Raw genomic sequence first — 18813 nt, 5'->3', positions numbered from 1 at the left:
CTTATGAGACAAAATATGTATGTTTTTTCTTCAAATAATATGTGAATAACAATAAAAAAGAAGCATATTTTGTTTTATAAGTTAACCTCTAACTCTTCAAAAAAATCTTATTTTCAATTTTTACCTGTACAGAGACCACCTGGAGGCCTGGAGCTCCGAAACCTGGAGGCCTATCAAAAAAATCTTAAATAAAAAAAAAGATAAAGCCTATACAGCAGGTTTACGCAAATGTGTCAGAACTCCCCCCCCCCCCTTCCCCCTCAATGTGCATGATTATATGGTCACACGCCTTTTCGACCAAACCCTTTAGCTTTGATTGCCCGACATTTTTCTGGAAGTCCTAACTGTGCGTGGTAATCAGTTTTGGGCCAAGGCATTCTCTCTACTCTAAATATTTATCTCACCTGACATATCAGCAGAAGAATCCACACTTTTACGTCTTTAGTTATGACGTGGTGTTTTACTAAGATTCAAACCTATCACCTCCCCGACAACAACGAGCGGATGCGCTACGTGTTACGCTTCAGTCGTGGGTTTATTTTATTGCTTACTATTCATGTGAACAAGGACGCGAGTATGCGAGACGTACAAAAATTACAGCAACAGCTGGCAGATATCAAGGAACAAACCATGTGTCCTGTCTGTTTGGACAGGTAAGAATGGTTATTTATCTCAGCGTTATTATAGACAGCTTTCCGCGGATAGTAAAATGAAAAAAAATATAAAGATAAATTCCCCTCGGGGCTAACGAAACTGGTATAAGTTTTATCATTTTTATTTTATTATTTGTAAATAATTGTCCGTAATACTATACGATAACATGATTTTTCAGTATGGTTTGCCTCTAACTTTTCTGTCATTCAACTATAAGAAAAATTAAAGTGGACCAAATGTATTAATTGTTTAGAACCCATTCCCTCTCATTTTAGAATTAATTGGAAATAAGGGGTAGTAGGTAGTTTTTTTCCCCATGCCTTACCTCCGCGGGTTTACCAAGTAGCCAATTAAACCTAACCTGACTTTTTCTAAAGTAAAAAAAGAAAAGCTTCATACATCTCCCCTCTTATTTTCAATATATGTTTCAAAAATATTGTTTTATGAAATAATAGTTATTTCTCGCATCGTATTATAAACAGCTTTCTGTGGATATAGAATGTAAAATTTTAAGATTAAAACCATTTTTTTAGCCCCGTGGTGCCGAAGGCACGGGCTAAAAAAACGGCTTTAATTTTATGATTGTACATTTTTATATTCGTAGAAAGCTGGATATAATACGATGCAAGACGTAGTTTTTTCGTATGGATGAGAACCGGTTCTTATCCACCGGATTCGAATGAATACGATAATTAAATTATAATATAACAACAATAAATTACAATGTTTTATTTTACTTACATATGTCGGATGTCTTTTTGTCATAGATATCTTCATAATTTATTTTCTAAAATTCCTATCCTATTGTAAGCTGTTTCGAAATATCTAGAAATATTTTTGAAATTGAGTGATTTATATTAAGGCGTCAAATTCCCCCTCCTATCTGGAAAAAGCAGGGCTCGGCAGCTGCGCCTCAGTTGCGACTAAGCTCTAAATTTAAATCCGCTTTAAAAAGTTATTTTCTTTTGACACATTTGGGTCAGGTTTACTATACTTCCAGCTGATTTATTAAATTGTAATACAGGCTTACGGGGCGGATGCCGAGCCTTTAAAAATCGTCTTAAAAAAATCCCCTTTTATTCATTGTAGCCCTACCTTTTAAACCCTTTCCTCTTAATTAACAAGAATAACAACATCCAAAACATATTAATTATCTTTTTATTGACTCCCATTCCTTCATAAAAAAATTTGATTGTAGTAGTACAAAAATACATCAACCTTTCCAGAAGGTAATTTTGTCTATTTTAATTGAGGGGTTTTCATTGTCTTATCCCTTAAGATCCATGTGATGTGTTTTCTTCATATTATTTGATGTACTTTTATTTTAAAAAACTTGCAACAACTGTACATATGTCACTGGACGTACTGACCAAACTTTATGAGCTTCGCTCCTAAAAAAAGTTCGTATTGTAAGCGCAAAAGCATGTGATAGCCTAGCGACAGGGTTTAAGACAAAGTTGCCAAACTGAAAGGGGGGAGGCGGATGTGCCACTTTTTAAAACCAAAACTAAAAGTCAACAAAGGAACTCAACTGAAAAAAGAGTTACAGGTCTGAGATTTTGCATGGCAGTTGCTTTATAGGGGTACAATATGGAACTGTGAAGAAACGGCGGCGCAACCGCCGAAAACCGCCGAATTTTTTTTTGCAATTTCTCGGCGGTTTTCGGCGGTTACGCCGCCGTTTCTTCACTGTTCCATATTGTAACCCTAAAAAGCAACTGCCATGCAAAATCTCAGACCTGTAACTCTTTTTTTATTTGAGTTCCTTTGACTTTTAGTTTTGGTTTCAAAAAGTGGCACATCCGCCTCCACCCTTTTAATATCCCATTTTGTAAATTTTATATTATCAGCTGTGAGGGAGATAAATGTGCTGTTTATTACACTACCAACTAGTCCCCAACGGTTTATAATAATTGTTGCTTATTCGTTGGATCAACAACTTTGGGAACTTTTGTTCAATTTTAAGAGAGTGGGGAGGGATTGGGTAATTTTTGGGGATAAGTTCTCTTGTTGAGAGGGTGGAAGTAATCAAAATTGTTATAAACCTTCCTTGGACCTATAAGTAGCTTCACTGTAAAGAATGAAATAACATAATTTTAATCACCTAATTTCTGCCCTTGTCTCTGACATTGAGTTGGTGCATAGAGAAACAAGGATGACAACATCCATAAAAGCGAAGCTCTGAAACGATATGACAGACGAACATTAACTTTTGTTGAGTGTCAGAACTGTATATAGAAAATATGAAAATAAAAGGTTTGACAAAATTATACGTAAATTTGTTGCAAAACTTCTTAAATACAGAATTCTGTTTAAGGACATACTGACATTTTTAATACTTGATTATAGAGATGCTTCGCTCATAATATTGTACCTTATTGTAATAGGAATCAGTAATAAAAAAATCAGATCGATCGGATGATTTTATCACATAAAAAATTGTTATTAAAAAAGTACAAAAATCAACATGTTTAGAATGGACGTACGGACATTCTGATAACGATTATAGAGTTGCTACGCTTTCTAAGTCGTACCTAACTACTACAGGAATCACCATGCAAAGTTTGAAATCGATAGGACAATTTTAACATGCCTAAATTTACGAATAAAAGCTAACTATCTCGGACGGACGTACGGACGGACGGACGGACGGACCGACCCTAATTATAGAAAAGCTTCGCTTTTAAAAAAACATAGAAATAAGCAGAGGAAAGCCAGGGATCCTAAAGGATAAGACAATTGACAATAAAAGACAGTCATGTACATTCCCAAATTATGATACGATAAAACTACCCCATCTGTAGATTAAAATTTTTTGTTTGAAGAGTTTGGACCGGCCAACTAAGATTTAAGTACCCAAAGTTTTTAAGCAAACGTATTCATATAAAACTTTAGGTGTCAGAAATAATTTACAGTCCAATGTTCCCTCCCTCTCTCCCTGTGGGGGGGGAAAGCACATGTACATATAAATCTCCCCCCCCCCCCCCACAACACTTTTGTACTTAACTCAAAAATTTTCTTCAATCCCCGCATCCCTCTCCCCCTCCCCTTTCTCATCCTAATGTTGTTCAAATACGTCTCGTCTTTTATGCGTATGCAATGTTACAATTTAATAAGATAGCAAAATATTTATCATTTTTACTAAAATATGGTTAATTAGGTGAAAAATAGAAGTCATAGAAGGATTAAAAGTTGGTTTTAGGCTATTTTTTCCTCCCCCCCCCCTTCTTTTTTTGATGCCATGAATGCAGACTATAGCCTTTCCCTGTAAAGAACTTTTTCCTGTGGTAGCTTGTAATTTGTTAGTTTTATTGAAAATAAGAGTTGTAAATTGATTAAACTTGGCTGTATTTATATTTCCGACGCTATTGGCTTATATTCAAAGACCCAATTGAAAGTCGGCACAGGGTCCCCACCCCGTGGGTCGATTAACATATAGCTCGTGTCCCCTCTACATTTTTTTACTTTAATTACCACCCCATCAATTAAAACCTACAACATTCTGCCTATGGTAGCGCATTGTCAAATGGTTAATAATATAAAGTTGTCCTATTTCAACAATAATCATGATTTTTTAAAAATCAATATTTGAAGATTTATCTAATTGCAAATGTTTTTTTTGTGGGTTTGGAGTATCACCTCTGATTCCTCCATTTAAGATGGCTATTGGGTCAGTTCTCAAATATTAATCTCAATAATTTTATTTTTTATTTTCTCTTAAAATATATAATAGGGCACAAAAAAAACATTTAAAGGGGTGCATTCCCTCAAAGTTCCTGTCGAACACTAAAGCCTACCCTCCTTTTTCCTATGCGTAACCCCATGCGGGGTCCCTAACTCTAGAAATAGAATAAGAGTTTAATATTTTTTATGCATCTTTATCTAAGAATTGTTATTAGCGACCAAAAAATTTGGGTCATTGTGTGTTTTTTACTCCCTCTTTAAAAAGTTATATCCCTTTAAAATATTTGTCAACCTTAGGGAGGAAGGGAATATTGGGCTGTTTATTACACTAGTCCCCAATGTTTTGAGAATTCAAACGTTTCAACCACTAATTAAAATCTACAGAAAGGGTAAATTTGTGTTATATCAATAATTTATAGGCTATTATATTATCTCTGGTAATGTCAACCCTGTTGTATGGAAAAATTCTTTGAAAAAAAAAAGATTTTAATTTTATTAAAAACCGTGCTAGCCGGATTGTGTAATCTTACTGAAAATCTTCCAGTTTTAAACTTACTCTCTTCAAGTTTAAAGTTCAACAAATTAAGATTTCTGCCAATTTTATTAAAAGTGATAGAATAGTTATTTCTCGCATCGTATTATAAACGGCTTTCCGCGGATATAGAAAGTACAATTATGAGATTAAAACTAGTTTTTTTAGCCCCGAGGCGCCGAAGGCACCGGCTAAAAAAACTGGTTTTAATCTTATGATTGTACATTTTTATATTCGTAGAAAGCTGGATATAATACGATGCTAGACATAGTTTTTTCGTATGGATGAGAACCGGTTCCTATCCACCGGATTCGAATGAATACGAGAAATGTTATTAACACAAAGTGCTTTTTAAACGTGAAAAGTAAAATATCAAAAGATTTTTGTTGTTAGAAATGTCAACTTAAAGTGATTTACATAAAATGTTTTATCAACAATAACAGTGCATTGCATATTTACAAGTTTAAAACAAGTTTTTAATTTTGTTTTCATTTAAATATTATTTTTATTTTCTTCATTGTATATAGTGTGTACTCAAAGTTTGTTTACCAGTGACTGTGGCCCTAGCATCAAGGGGCTCTGTATTCGAAATTAATAGTAGGGTGAGTTATAGAAATAGCTTGAAACCATCCAAAGACTATTTAGTTGTTGTCGAGGTCTTAACGGACAGACAAAAGCCTTACTACTTTATATCAGAAGTAGAATACTAAGTCTTAATTAAAGATGTAATCCAATTGACAAATCTACAAAAGAGATGTTTGTTTGTTTGTCTGTTTGTAATTCACACGTAAGATTTTGCTGTTCCCTAAACCGTATTGCCTCTCCTTTAAAGTGAAGCTTTTTATAGGTCCTAGAATCAAAAAAGATATTTTGGTTGGTGGCACTTGCTCCCTCTTAACAAAACATCCTTTAGCTGCGGGAGGGAGTAAGAATCCATCAAGAATTTTTAAACTAACAAAAAATAGAATTTGTTAATCACAATTGAGGGGAATAGTAATTTATCGTCAGTTGTCATATCTCTAACTCACCAATCTGTCTTTTAATATTTTCAAGCTACACAATTTTGTACTTTGTGGGTAAGTTTATTATGTTAATCCTTTTATGAAAGTTCAGGATATAGGAAATGGGTGGAGTTAAAATATGAAGAAATGGTTTTATTTGATATAATAAGTTATTGGAATAATCCTTCGTTTCACATACTTTTTGTTATAACTCTTTTCCCTTTCCTTACATTTCCCCCTTCTTTTCCCCTCTCTTTTAAATTAGAGACATTTTGATGAACTTGCTTTTTTTTGCTTCAGCAATCCCTCTCTTTTTATCCCTTCCACTTCCGTCTCCCGTTCTTGACCCTTCCCCTTTCTCCGTTTACCCGCACCATTACCCATTAACCCTTCCGTTTTCTCCATTTTCCTCCTCCGTTTCCCCTCAACCCTTCCCCGGTCCCCTGTGTACAGTATGGGATCAGCTGACCGCTCTATGATGTAGCTCGCTGATGTCCTAAACACAAGATTTATTAGTGATAGACCAATCATAAAATAAAACAGTAAAGGAAAGGTTATTGCAAAAAAGAGAGGGAATATGTAATTTTAAGATAATCCCTTAAAAAGTTGTCTTAAATAGAACATAATATTTTTATACTTATAATATTTACATAGATTTTTTTGGCGGCATGTAATGTCAACAAATCGGTAAACATCAACGTTGTTCTTTTACTTATTTTAACAAAGTGCCTATTGAAAATTATCTGGTTATAGAGAATCTGCGTTAAAATAAAAAATATTTCATGTTTTAGTTCCTAAGGGACGGAAAATTGGACTGTTATTTATTTTGATTTTCAAATTCTCATTTTTTGGCTTAAAAACTTATGATAAATTTATTAACCATTGATTGTGTTTAAAAATTCCATTAGTGACAAAACTGTATTCACGAATAATTTTAATTTACAGATGGGGTATTTTGTTTATCATATTTAATGTTGTGCATCAATTTATCGTCCATTGTCTTATCCCTTAAGATCCCTGCTGTAATTGTACACAATATATTTAGGGTCACTCAGGTGGAAGTCTACTCTAAGTAAACTCTATAAACCCAAACACATGTATTTTGTCATTAGAATGTGAGATTTTGAGCTCTTGCTTTCTTTTTTAGTTAACTTCAGTTAAAAAACTAACAGCCTAATATGTGCATTTGATGTATGTTTATTATACATAGATAAACTAAAGTGATTTTGAACCAAATATTTAAGTGATTTTTAAAATTGTGAAAGCGTTAAATTTATTTTCAAAAATAAATACAAAATAATATTATGGTGTTGAAATCATGGGTTGCTTAGGTATTAAATCTATTTATTAATCTATCGTTGATTTACTTAATCTATTAAGTATTTACATTACCCTCAGCCTATATATGGATAGATTAATATTTATATTAATAATCTAAATATCTATCTATCCAGGTTGAAGAACATGATATTCCTGTGTGGTCACGGGACATGTCAGATGTGTATATCTATCTATATATCTATCCAGGTTGAAGAACATGATATTCCTGTGTGGCCACGGGACTTGCCAGATGTGTGGTGACAGGATGAGTGAATGTCCAATTTGCAGAAAACCTGTGGAAAGAAGAATATTGCTATACTAGCGGATACGCCCATAGCGAAGCACTGTGTGCCCAGAATTCAAAAATAAAACAAAAACTCATAGATCTGTTAATTTTGCTTCAAATTGGGTAAAATCTTTTGGGTTGGGACACTAATTACCCCAAGTTTTGATATCTTAAAAAAAATGGTGGCGGAATTGCCGCTCCCGCCGTTAACAGCCATTTTCTGCCGCCAAAAAAAAAAACATTATCTCAAATGATTCCAAATGGCCTAATTCGGCAAGAAATGCAAAAAAAAAAATTTGCAGCGGCGGCTAAAAACGGCGGGCCCGCCGCTGTTTTCAAAATACCAAAAATTGGTGTGATTAGTGACACCCTAAAACGATTTGGGTCCAATATATTAAAAGCACAAGAGAAGCACTGAATTTAAGGTATACCTTGATAAATGAGAATTTGAAAATGAAGTCCCCCCACACTCACAGGGTTGGTTATAGGGGGAAATTTAAAAAAAATAATGATTCCAAATTGCTTAATTCAGCGAGAAATGCAATAAAAAAAATATTTATTGGTAGCGGAAAACGGCCTTGAACGGCGGTTCCGCCGCAGATTTTTTTAAGATTCCAAAACTTGGGGAGATTGGTGACACAACCCAAAAATTTTACCCAATTTCTAAAACTAAGGGAGTAGCGCCCAAAATAAAATTGCTGGTATGTTTTGTTTCAAGTCACCCCCCTCCCGTAAATAAATTATCAATGAAATACTTATAGATCAATTGATTTGTTTCAAGGAGGGAGGGGACATTGGGCTGTTTATTACACTAGTCCCCAAAGCTTTATATTAATGTTTTATTATTCATTGCTTTAGCCACTTTAGGGGCTTTTACTGAATTTTAATTGTTTTTTTTTCAAATGTTGAGTGTCCAAACGTTTAAACCATTAATTGTAATCTACAGAAGGGGTAATTTTGTGTATCACCATTGGATAAGTTCATCAATTTATCGGCCATTAACTTATCCCTTTAAATCCCTTGATTTGTTGACATTAATAACTATAAACAAGGAAACATGTTAATAACATTTTGTTAAATAATTTTCTATTTTCCTATAACCCATTTTACTGTACTTTTTCATTAAAAAAATTAGGGATGGGAATCCGTCGAATTTTTGGGCCGGATTCGGATTCTGAAGGAATCCGTCAAAAAAAGTGACGGATTCTTGCGGATTCCGGATTCTTATTTTTGGCGGATTCCGGATTCGGATTCCGGATTCTAGCAGTATTTTAAAAGGCCGTCCGTCACAGAGGGATAGCTTTTTTCGTTTATTTATCACTATGTTACTTGGTTTAAGCCTTGATTTGTTTAAAGTGTTGACTTCCAGCATAACTAAAACATTTACATCACATTAATAAATTAAAAAATTTAAGTGCTACGTATGTCCTTAAAATGTGCTTGGTAATTTCTAACCTATTTAAATTAAATTTAGCCTACCAATTTAGAATCCGGAATCCGCTATAAAAAACGGATTCCGGATCCAGATTCGGATTCCAATATTGGCCGAAAATTGGGCGGATTCCGGATTCGGATTCCGGATCCGGATTCCCATCACTAAAAAAAATTACCTATTATTGCTGCGCTACTTATAGACAAAACAATTCTTGTTTTAAAAATAAAAGCAAATATATCACAAATCACCCCAAAAGCACTAAAAACTTTAATCCAAAGGCCTTGCAATCAAAGGATTGATTGTCTGCAATAGGGCCTTTATCAGGAAGGAAGGGGACATTAGGCTGTTAATCACTCTAGTCCCCAAAGTTTTACATTAACATTTTCTTGTTTGTTTATTAAGTTGAGTTTTCATAACTTTTCAACCAATAATTGTAATCTACAGAAGAGTAAGTTTGTGTATCATTATTGGTAATGTACATCAATTTTTCTGCCATTCTCTTATCCCTTTAGATCCCTAGGCCTTCATACATTTATTAACAAATTTGCTTAAATCTTTAAGTTTCTTTACAAGTTTGCTTAACTCTTTTAATTCTTCAGGGCGTGCATATGGGTTTGAATAGGTAGAATTAGTTTTATCAAATTTAAACATTTAAAATATTATTCATTTGATTTAAAAAGAATGGTAATTGATTAAAAGCAACAGGTTCGATTACATAGCTTAAATTAAAATAAATATTTCTAGGCATGTGCATGGGGGGGCCTCCCCCCACACTCCGGGGGTAAGGGGGCAAGGATATTTTTAAAAGACTTTAAGCAATAAGAATAAGGGATTGTATCAAAAAATTGCATTGAGAACTATAAATATCACGATAAAATGATTTGTAAAAAGTTATTTTAATTTGTCTTTTTTGTGTAAAATTGCTATAAAATGGGTCCGACCGCTCCTACAAAAATGCGAAAAAAAATTTTCAGCTAACGATGCCGCCATTGAAACCAATGGGATTCATTCACTGAGTGCCTTGGTTAAACATGTGTAAAGGTCTGATATGCGGCATCGTTAGCTGAAAAAAGATCAAACTATTTGAAGTTGAGAGTAACATTACAAAATATTATAATTCCTGATTAATTAAGGGGGGCTGCTTTGACATCAATTTTTTCATAAGTTTTATAAGTAAATGTATAAAAACTAATTTAAAATCGTATAGTATATTCAATAAGCTTTCAAAAAAGGTATAACATATTACTGTAGCTCAATTTTTGGTAGTTTGACGATAATTTAAAGTTTGCATATAAAATGTAATTTCAATAGGCAGGCTTTTATTACAAAATCCTAAATATCTAGGTAGGCTACTTTTCGAAGCTGTAAAATCATAAGTAATTGATATTTTCACCTCTAGCTTTGGGAATCCTTCTCAAATATGACAAAGATTCACCTAAAACTTTAAAATTGGTCAATATTCAAAAATGCATTTTTTGGAATCTTAGAGTTTTTGCATTGGCTGGGCACATAGTGCGAAGGGGCTAGAAAAATTGCCCAAAACAATTCAAAGACTCAAATAAGAGTATAAATAGCCTGAAACCATCACAGGACATATGTGAAGCTTATCCAAAATAGAGAGAGGTCAATTAGTTCAATAGTTATTGAGATCTTAACAGCAGCAAAACTCACCTTTTGTAAAGAATACAATTTATATGTATGATTCGCACAAACAGATAGATATAAAGAGTAATTTGAAAGGGATATTTATCAGGGAGGGAGGGGACATTGGGATGTTTATGACACTAGTCTCTAAAGTTTTATTATAAAACTGTCTTCTTTGATGGCTTAACAACTGTGGGGATTATATTGAATTTTGATTGGTCGGGTCATTAAGCTGAGTTTCTAAACGTTTTAACCACTTTTTGAAATCTACAGAAGGGGTATTTTTTGTATCAATGTACATCAATTTATCGACCAATGTCTTATCCCTAATAATCCCTGGAAACTTGTTGAATTAAATTGTTTTCATGATTTATAAGAAATGAAACATATCTAATCTTAAGTATTTTTCTTATTTAATATTATAAGAAGCATTTATTTATTAAAATTACCTATAACACATTAAAATTTTTAAACTTAGGCATTATTTTAACTTTAATATGTTTTGTTTTATAGTTGGCATTAAACTTAATTATCCTTAAAATTGAATCAGAAAAGTGACTTGTCCAAAAATATTTTTTACCAAAAAAATCTTCTAAATTCTAACTAAAAATCTCCTAATAACCTGAGTAAGGAGGGACAATTGACTGTAACTTAAAGTTGTAAAGTTTTTAATCTACATAATTGATAGTTAATTTTGTTTATTGTAATTGGGGGTGTATATTCATTTATCTTCACTGTCCCTTAAGATTTATGAATTTCATATTTTTTAATTTTAATGAGGTCGATTCTTTAGTTTTAATTACCTTCCTATCTCATTGTTATGTATTTTAAATACTTAAGAAAAATATAAATTTACTTATAACTACCTAAATACTATTTTTGTTAAACAGAAAATTGGTCATTTTTGTAGCTATTTCATACCAACCTTCTTGTTTAGCTTAAAAAGTCCTATAATAAGTGTTAGAAACTACTACTTAAATAAATTCTGTCAAACAGAAAAGGAGCTATGAAAAGAAATATAATATAGAAAATTTCAGATATTAAAAATGGGGATATTAAAAGTTGTGGTCCTTTCTGGGGCATCCGCTTTAGGTCAGGATTGTCAAAGAGTTAATATTAAATTGGGAACCATCTATACAGTAACGGACGCCTTAGCCTTTTATTTTGAAAGGGTAAAATGAGGCGTTTCAAAGGCTTTAGGGGAAGTAATCAAATTTTTATAATTTTTGGGTTTGGTTGCCCCCAACCATTTGGGTCGGGGTTTAAGGGGGGAGGGCGGGAGTTCTGACACATTTGCGTAAACCTGGTATATAGGCTTTATCTTTGGACTGAGAGGATAGGTTATTAGGGATAAAATCATTCTTACATGATGCATTTTCCCAAGTTTTAAGATTTTTTGGATAGGCCTCCAGGTTCCGGAGCTCCAGGCCTCCAGGTGGTCTCTGTACAGGTAAAATTGAAAAAAAAAATTTTAAGAGTTAGAGGTCAACTTATAAAACAAAATATGCATCTTTTTGAATGTTATTCACATATTTGAAGAAAAAACATGCACATTTTGTTTCATAAGCTGACCTCTAACTCTTCAAAAAAAAAATCTTAAAACTTGTGAAAATTCATCATATAAGAAGGGATAAACCCTGATAACCTATCCTCTCAGTCCAAAGATAAAGCCTTAATATACCGGTTTTACGCAAATGTGTCAGAACTCCCCCCCCCCTTACCGCGGATATTTAAATAAAAAATCTTATGTTTTTATTTTAGTTTTTTTTTAAAATTGTCAGTAATACGATGATATACATTTTTTTCCAGTATGGCTGCGAACCGGTTATAACCCTGCCAATATACTGGAAATTTTATTCTATTGACCAAATCTTTGACACTCTTATATTGGCGAAAGGTTTTCTATCGTACAGAGCATGTAACAGAGTAAACCAAGTTGTGCAATCAATCAAAGTTCCTAATTACACACTCCTAGGGAAACATCAAAGCCAGGTAAACAATAATATTGAACTAGTCCCCAAAGTTTTGTAGTAACATTTTCTTATTAGTTCAAGTTGGTTCTAAAACTTTGGGACAAGCATTGAGTTTTGATTGGTTGGTGCATTAAGTTAAGTGTTCAAACGTTTTAACCACACTAATTGTAATCTACAAATAAGATAATTTTGTAAATCATCATTGGGGATGAATATCAATTCATTGGCTATTGTCTTATCCCTGTGTGTACAAAGAGTCCATATTTTAGGATTTGATTTATTTGATGCAAAGAGTACATTATTTTAATTTCCAAATGATGCAAAGAGTTTATATACACTTTAGGAAGAAACTTAATGATTGACACTGAAAATCACAGTTATTTAAAAAGGATATTTTAGTTTAGGCACGTCTATCTTCTTGACTATGTAGTCCAGAAAAAAAAACGGCTACCCTGTTCTTCCATGAGGTCCTGTCCTTGGAACGTGTTTAGCCTCTCCCCATGACCATCCTGGTTAATTAGGTCTTTTAAGTGCTATGCCTCCAGGTCGTTTATTATACGATACATATTTTTTAGGAAGGAATTAAAGAATACAAAGATGCCTATAGTATAGAGCTTCCTAAAAGATTCAAATTAGTCCAAGGCACTGGGAGCAGCAAAGAAATAAGGAGAGTTTTTAGTATGCTTTTTTTTGTTCACCTCAGATATATTTATTAGCCTAAGCAGTTGAATTACGCGGTAAAAAAGTCGCTTAATAAATGACAATTGAAAATATTATTCAAAACATTATAAACATAAACTAGAATACATCTTTTAATGGCAATAAAAGATAATTTCATTTTTTAAGTCTGAAAATTGTTATAAACTTGTAAAATAGTTTTATTACATGATTCTGTACATATTTACATGTTTAGGACTTGATTTTAGAGATGCTTCGTTTAAAATATTGTACCTTGTTGTACTAGGAATCATTGTTACAAGAATAGATAAATAGGATATTTATATTATACAAAAAAATATTGCCATCATGTTTGTTACATAGTGTTGACTAGAATTGCTGCTACATCGTACCTAAATGTTATAGGAATCATCAATTAAAGTTTCAAATCGAAATGACAAATTCAAACATCCCCAAATTAACTAAATTAACGTACGGAAGGACGTTCAGACCCTAATTACAGAAAAGCATCACTTTAAAAATCTCCCAAAAAATATGAAAATCTGAATAAACACGTATACTAAAAACTCATACACTGTAGTGCTACAGACGTTGCCAGAGCATTTTTTACCTGCAGAGTATTTGAAAGGTCAGGATCAAATATGAACGTTCTTGTTAGGAGCGCAGTTGCTCTTTAATTCTTTTGTCTATTGAACATTTATTTGCAATTGCAGTAGGTAAATCTTTCAAAGGGGGGGGGGGGGGTTGAAAGTGACACTTTTTGTAACCAAAACTAAAAGTCAACAAAGGAACTCAACTAAAAAAAGAGTTACAGGTCTGACATTTTGCATAGCAGTTGCTTTATAGGGGTACAATATGGAACTGTGAAAAAACGGCGGCGCAACCGCCGTTTCCCGCCGAATTTTTTTTTTTGCCTTTTCTCGGCGGTTTTCGGCGGTTGCGCCGCCGTTTTTTCACAGTTCCATATTGTACCCCTATAAAGCAACTGCCATGCAAAATGTCAGACCTGTAACTCTTTTTTTAGTTGAGTTCCTTTGACTTTTAGTTTTGGCTTCAAAAAGTGTCACTTTCGCCCCCCCCCCCGCCCCTTTTTACGACTATCTTGTTTACTAGCGGCTAAGCACCTAGTCCCAGAGGCCTCCAGGTGCACATATTTTTTTGTTTGTTTGGGGGGGAGGGGGAGGGACAGACATCTACCTCAATTTTTAATTTTCGTTTTGAAAAAAAATAAAAAAAATTTCGGGGGGAGGGAGAATGGGCATTTTTCTAGGGGCGATTGCTCTTGGTATGCTTGTGGTACCTTCCCCATAAATGGTTACAAACCTTCCCAGGACCTATGAGAATCGAAATTGTAAAGGAGAAACATATCGGTTCAGCGGTTAACAAGTAAAAAGACTTAAATATATTTGATCTTACCAGATTTGAGAAGCCCTTATTAAAGAAGTTATTAAAAGATAAAAATTTTGGAAGCGGCCTACACGATTCTAGGGATTAAGTCGAAAATACGAAGAAAAAAAATTATTTTTATCCAAAGTTTTAATAGTTCTGGCATTGTATTATAAATAGCTTTCCGCGGATATTAAAACCAGTTTTTTAGCCCCGAGATGCCGAAGGCACGGTCTAACAAAACTGAGGTGGGTTCTTAAAAAAACCTTACCCTACTGAACTTTGGAACACTCGTTTGGAACACTCAATGGCTCCCTTGTTTCCCATTTTTTGGAACATTAAATGGGGTAAATGCGATTGTCATTCTTTAAAAAAAAATCAATTGAGAAAAATAGATATAGTTTTTTCGTATGGATGAGAATGGGTTATAATCCATAGAAAATAAATCGGTTTCGAATAAATACGAGAAAACACGTTCTCACATTTGTTGCCTTGATAACTAAGGAGGCTTTAATAAAATCTTGATTTTTAGTTCAAACTAGTAGTGCTCAAACCTTCCACTAATAATTTCAATATTCAAAGAGTAGTTTTGTTTATCATAATTGGGGATTTACATCAATTAATCGTCCATTGTCTGAACCCTTAAGATCCCTGCGTATTTTTGTCAATCGGACTGGGCCGGATATTCAGCCATTTTCAATATCCGGCAAAATACCGGATAATAAAGCTATACGGATACCGTAAATCCGGCGAATTTAAAATGCTGGACATCCGGTTATCCAGCCAGATATCAGGTAATTTGCCGGATATCGAAGGTTGGCCGGCCAGATATCCGGCCCAATCCTAATTTTTGACTTGATGTGATTCCAGATTGCTGAACTATAAAGCTTTCAAGTTCAAGGAAGGGGACAAGGTGAGATATGCTGACATTTTTACAACCAACAGAAATTCAATTATGTCCAAATTAGTGTTGGGCCGGATATCTGGCCAACCTTCGACATCCGGCAACTTACCAGATATCCGGCAACTTACCGGATAACCGGATATCCGGCATTATAAATCAGCTAGATATCCGGTATCCGGATAGTTTCAATATCCGGTATCCGGATAGTTTCAATATCCGGTATCCGGATATTTTCAATATTAGGTATCCGGATAGTTTCAAAGTTTTTTAAAAAGTCTGAAATGATTCAGTATATTTCTGTACTGGGGGTTGTAAAAATGGCATAAAACCCCCCAGGTTCTTGTGTGGACGGTGGTTGAGCGAGACTTGAATGAAATTCTTTTCCAGTGGGAGTTTGGTGGTATTAAGGCAGGCATATCAAAATGAATAAAAATAAATAGGTATTTCTGAAACGTAATAAAAAAATCATACAATTTTTGTTTTGGTTACCAAGCTAAAAATTCTCAACAAAAAATGTGAGGGAACTTGATCAAGCTTTTTCTTTCTATTCTTTATACTTGGTCCGTCTGTCCGTAAGTCGCGCAACATTTTATTTCTTATTTCTTTATTCATTAATGTTGAAATGAAGGGAACAACATGGTTTTGTGTTCCAGTTAGGGATAATACTATTTATTTTGGCTCCAGTTTTCCGAGGAAAGTTTTACTGTGTTTATATTGAGATAGTTTTTCAGTAGAGATAAATAAAATACTTATAAGATATCTTCCCGCGGATAGTAAAATCAAAACTTAAAAGGATAACCCTTTTGTTATATTTGTTTGCCCCTATGGACTGAAGGCCCGAGCTAATAATAATCATTAAATCTAAGGTTTTTTTTGACAAATGTCTATTATACATACATTATGATACATCTAGGGGTTCTGTATTTAAAGGAGAAAGTAGCTAAAAACTATCCCAAGACTTGAATCTTAAAATATAGTAGCCTAAAACCAGTGCAGGACCTGTGTGACGCTTACCTAAAATAGAAAACCAAATCGGTTTAGCAAATATTAAGATTTTAAGCTTCAGACCAAAAAAATTCCTAATACTTAATTCAATAGGATAATTTAATTTAACTGGAAATAATCGTCTTTGTTTAATTTTTTTAAATGTTGAAACTTTTTGAAACAGGCCGCAACCAGGATCTCAAACACCATCGGTGGAAGATTTTATAACATCCAAACCAAAGGAATCCAGGATTTATCCATTATTAACAAATATAAATTTTGAGTATTTAAAAACAGTAACACAAACTTAGCTAAATAATGCCATTTTATTATAGAAATAACTAATTTAACGCTGTATTTACCATACTACTTTAGGAATCGCCATTTCGGATTTTAAAAATCAAATTAATAGACTGATTGTTGTAGTTCAAAATAATACTATAAAATTCAAAAAAAATTACAATCATGGAGTTGCTTAGATAGCTTTCTAGATTATAGTCTATAGGCTAGAAATCTGAAGTCCATTGTCTTATCCCTTAAGAAATCTGCAATATTATCTCTCTCCCTTCCTTTCCCCTTCTCTTAAAAATCTACTTTCCTAGGTACCTCCCTTATTTTATTTATGTACTTTTATTTTACTTCTCTATTTTTGAATGTAATCATCCTTGTTAAAATCGATATACCTATTATTACTTGGATGTTGCACCACATTTTCATGTACTCTAATAAAGTGATATTCGAAGCTAATTCAACCATCCACCTCCTTACTCCATCCCTCCCCTCCTACTGTAGGAACGAACTGACCAATGAATAAGTTCTATTTTAGCAAACTAATTGGATGTTAAATCCACAAATATCCTGTATCCATTCTGTTAATAATGGATATAATAACTGCAGGAGTTGTTTATTGACGCAGCCACGAATATGAAACACAACGACAACATTCCATTGTCTGTCAAGATTAGAAATTATTTTACAAAGCTTTTCTTTAGATTGTCAGTTCCACCTCACCAAATTTATTCAAAGGTTAGGATGTGAAAAGTAACATTTAGACAAAATTAAAGGGGGATATTTCCTTTTGATTTTTAGAAAATAGTTAAGGGGTTTCTTTGCTAGATAGGCACATTTAGGGGGATAGGGAAAAGTAGGTTGCGGGTAAAATCCGTAAAGGTTGTGTGTTTTAAGTTTAAAACAGTAGTAGAACGATAAAAAAATATGTAAAATTTTTTTAAAAATTCTTTTGTCTATAGGTAGTTCTTTTCAATAATAAATACACATATTTAGTGAATATTTTCGTTCTACTTAAAACACACACCTTTACGGATTTTACCCGCAACCTACTTTTTGCTTTAACAATTTTTAAATTTAAGCAAAGTAGGTAACTTAATTTAGAAATTAAAATAAGTTTTCATAAGGTAATTCCATATCTTTTGCTAATTTTTACCAGGTTATGTAATTTTTGTCATGAAGGGAGAGGACATTGGGCTGTTTATTACACTAGTCCCTAAAGTTTTATAATAACGTTATCCTTTTTCGTTGGTTCAAAAACTCTGGGGACTTTAATTGAATTTTGATTGGTTGGTTCATTAAGTTGAATGTGGACATTTCAAGAACTAATTATATTCTGCCGATTGGGTAATTTTGTGTATCATCATTATGGATGTACATCAATTTATCGGTCATTTTCTTATCCTTTCAGATCCCTGAATTATACATAGACATAGTATGATTTTATTATTAGAAAAATTAGAATTTAAATGTTACTATTAACTCTTTTTAGTTTTTATTAGAATCAACGTTGGAACGATTAATAGAGATGAAGGCTTATGATGATGAACAAGATAGACCAAGCTAATGAGGAATATAAGTTATTCCTCATGATGAAAAGTCATTGTTTATGAACTATTAGCATTCTTTATACGAGGAGGGAGAAAGGAGCAGAAAATAGCTTAAAACTGACCTTAAGACTTTAATTTAAAAGTGAAATTGCTTAAAACCTTCTCGGTAGCTATGTAAACTTTCCCCAAAACTTTCTAACTTAATTAAATTGACATAAAACAGTCAACCCACGATTGTACTAGTAAATAATAAGGTGCACCTGTTTATGGGCCAAGGAATACCATATAATTCACAAACTTTGACATTACCTGTTTTTAATTGAGCGAAGAATATTGATACAAATTTAAAGCAAATCTTATTTACCTAACTAAAAGTTAAAAATCCAAAAACTTATAATTTTAGAGTAAATATATTCAAGGCTGAAAATAGAGGTATAAAAAATAGATTAAGAATTATTGACATGTTACCTTTTTTGTTTACAGGAGTCTAAAGG

At 33.1% G+C, this 18813-nt stretch overlaps 3 protein-coding genes across 3 annotated transcripts in view; all 3 read left to right on the top strand.

The window, feature by feature from the left end:
* LOC145332297 (E3 ubiquitin-protein ligase MIB1-like) overlaps nt 1-11592 on the top strand; it is a 24844-nt gene extending 13252 nt beyond the window's left edge. Inside the window, exons 20-22 of the mRNA XM_080177262.1 lie at nt 568-653; nt 7399-7533; nt 10433-11592. Coding sequence (XP_080033388.1) covers nt 568-653; nt 7399-7513 — 201 coding nt within the window. The 3' untranslated portion in view covers nt 7514-7533; nt 10433-11592. The remainder of the gene's footprint in view (nt 1-567; nt 654-7398; nt 7534-10432) is intronic.
* Nucleotides 11535-18813, top strand: LOC145332300 (uncharacterized). Its single transcript, XM_080177269.1, has 12 exons — nt 11535-11648; nt 12454-12548; nt 13105-13196; nt 13788-13835; nt 14627-14695; nt 15464-15506; nt 15834-15905; nt 16126-16191; nt 16667-16725; nt 17381-17507; nt 18262-18340; nt 18723-18813. The coding sequence occupies exons 1-11, from the start codon at nt 11603-11605 to the stop codon at nt 18334-18336; spliced, it is 792 nt and encodes a 263-aa protein (XP_080033395.1). The 5' UTR covers nt 11535-11602; the 3' UTR covers nt 18337-18340; nt 18723-18813.
* clu (clustered mitochondria protein homolog) overlaps nt 18728-18813 on the top strand; it is a 32877-nt gene continuing 32791 nt past the window's right edge. Inside the window, exon 1 of the mRNA XM_080177256.1 lies at nt 18728-18813. The gene's annotated coding sequence lies outside the window, so the exon portion shown is untranslated.

Source organism: Acartia tonsa, chromosome 11 (assembly GCF_053477335.1).
Source record: "Acartia tonsa isolate MP-2025a chromosome 11, ASM5347733v1, whole genome shotgun sequence".
Lineage (NCBI taxonomy): Eukaryota > Metazoa > Arthropoda > Copepoda > Calanoida > Acartiidae > Acartia > Acartia tonsa.
Note: the sequence above shows the minus strand (reverse complement) of the source record. Positions and strands in the feature narration are given on the sequence as shown.

Bases quoted from the DNA above. Each gene is read 5' to 3' on its own strand.
- LOC145332300 (XM_080177269.1), top strand. From the start codon at position 11,603: ATGGGGATATTAAAAGTTGTGGTCCTTTCTGGGGCATCCGCTTTAG. The intron at 12,549-13,104 runs GTAAACAATAAT...CATATTTTTTAG, and splicing joins TAGGGAAACATCAAAGCCAG to GAAGGAATTAAAGAATACAA. The intron at 15,507-15,833 runs GTGAGATATGCT...AAAACCCCCCAG, and splicing joins AGTTCAAGGAAGGGGACAAG to GTTCTTGTGTGGACGGTGGT.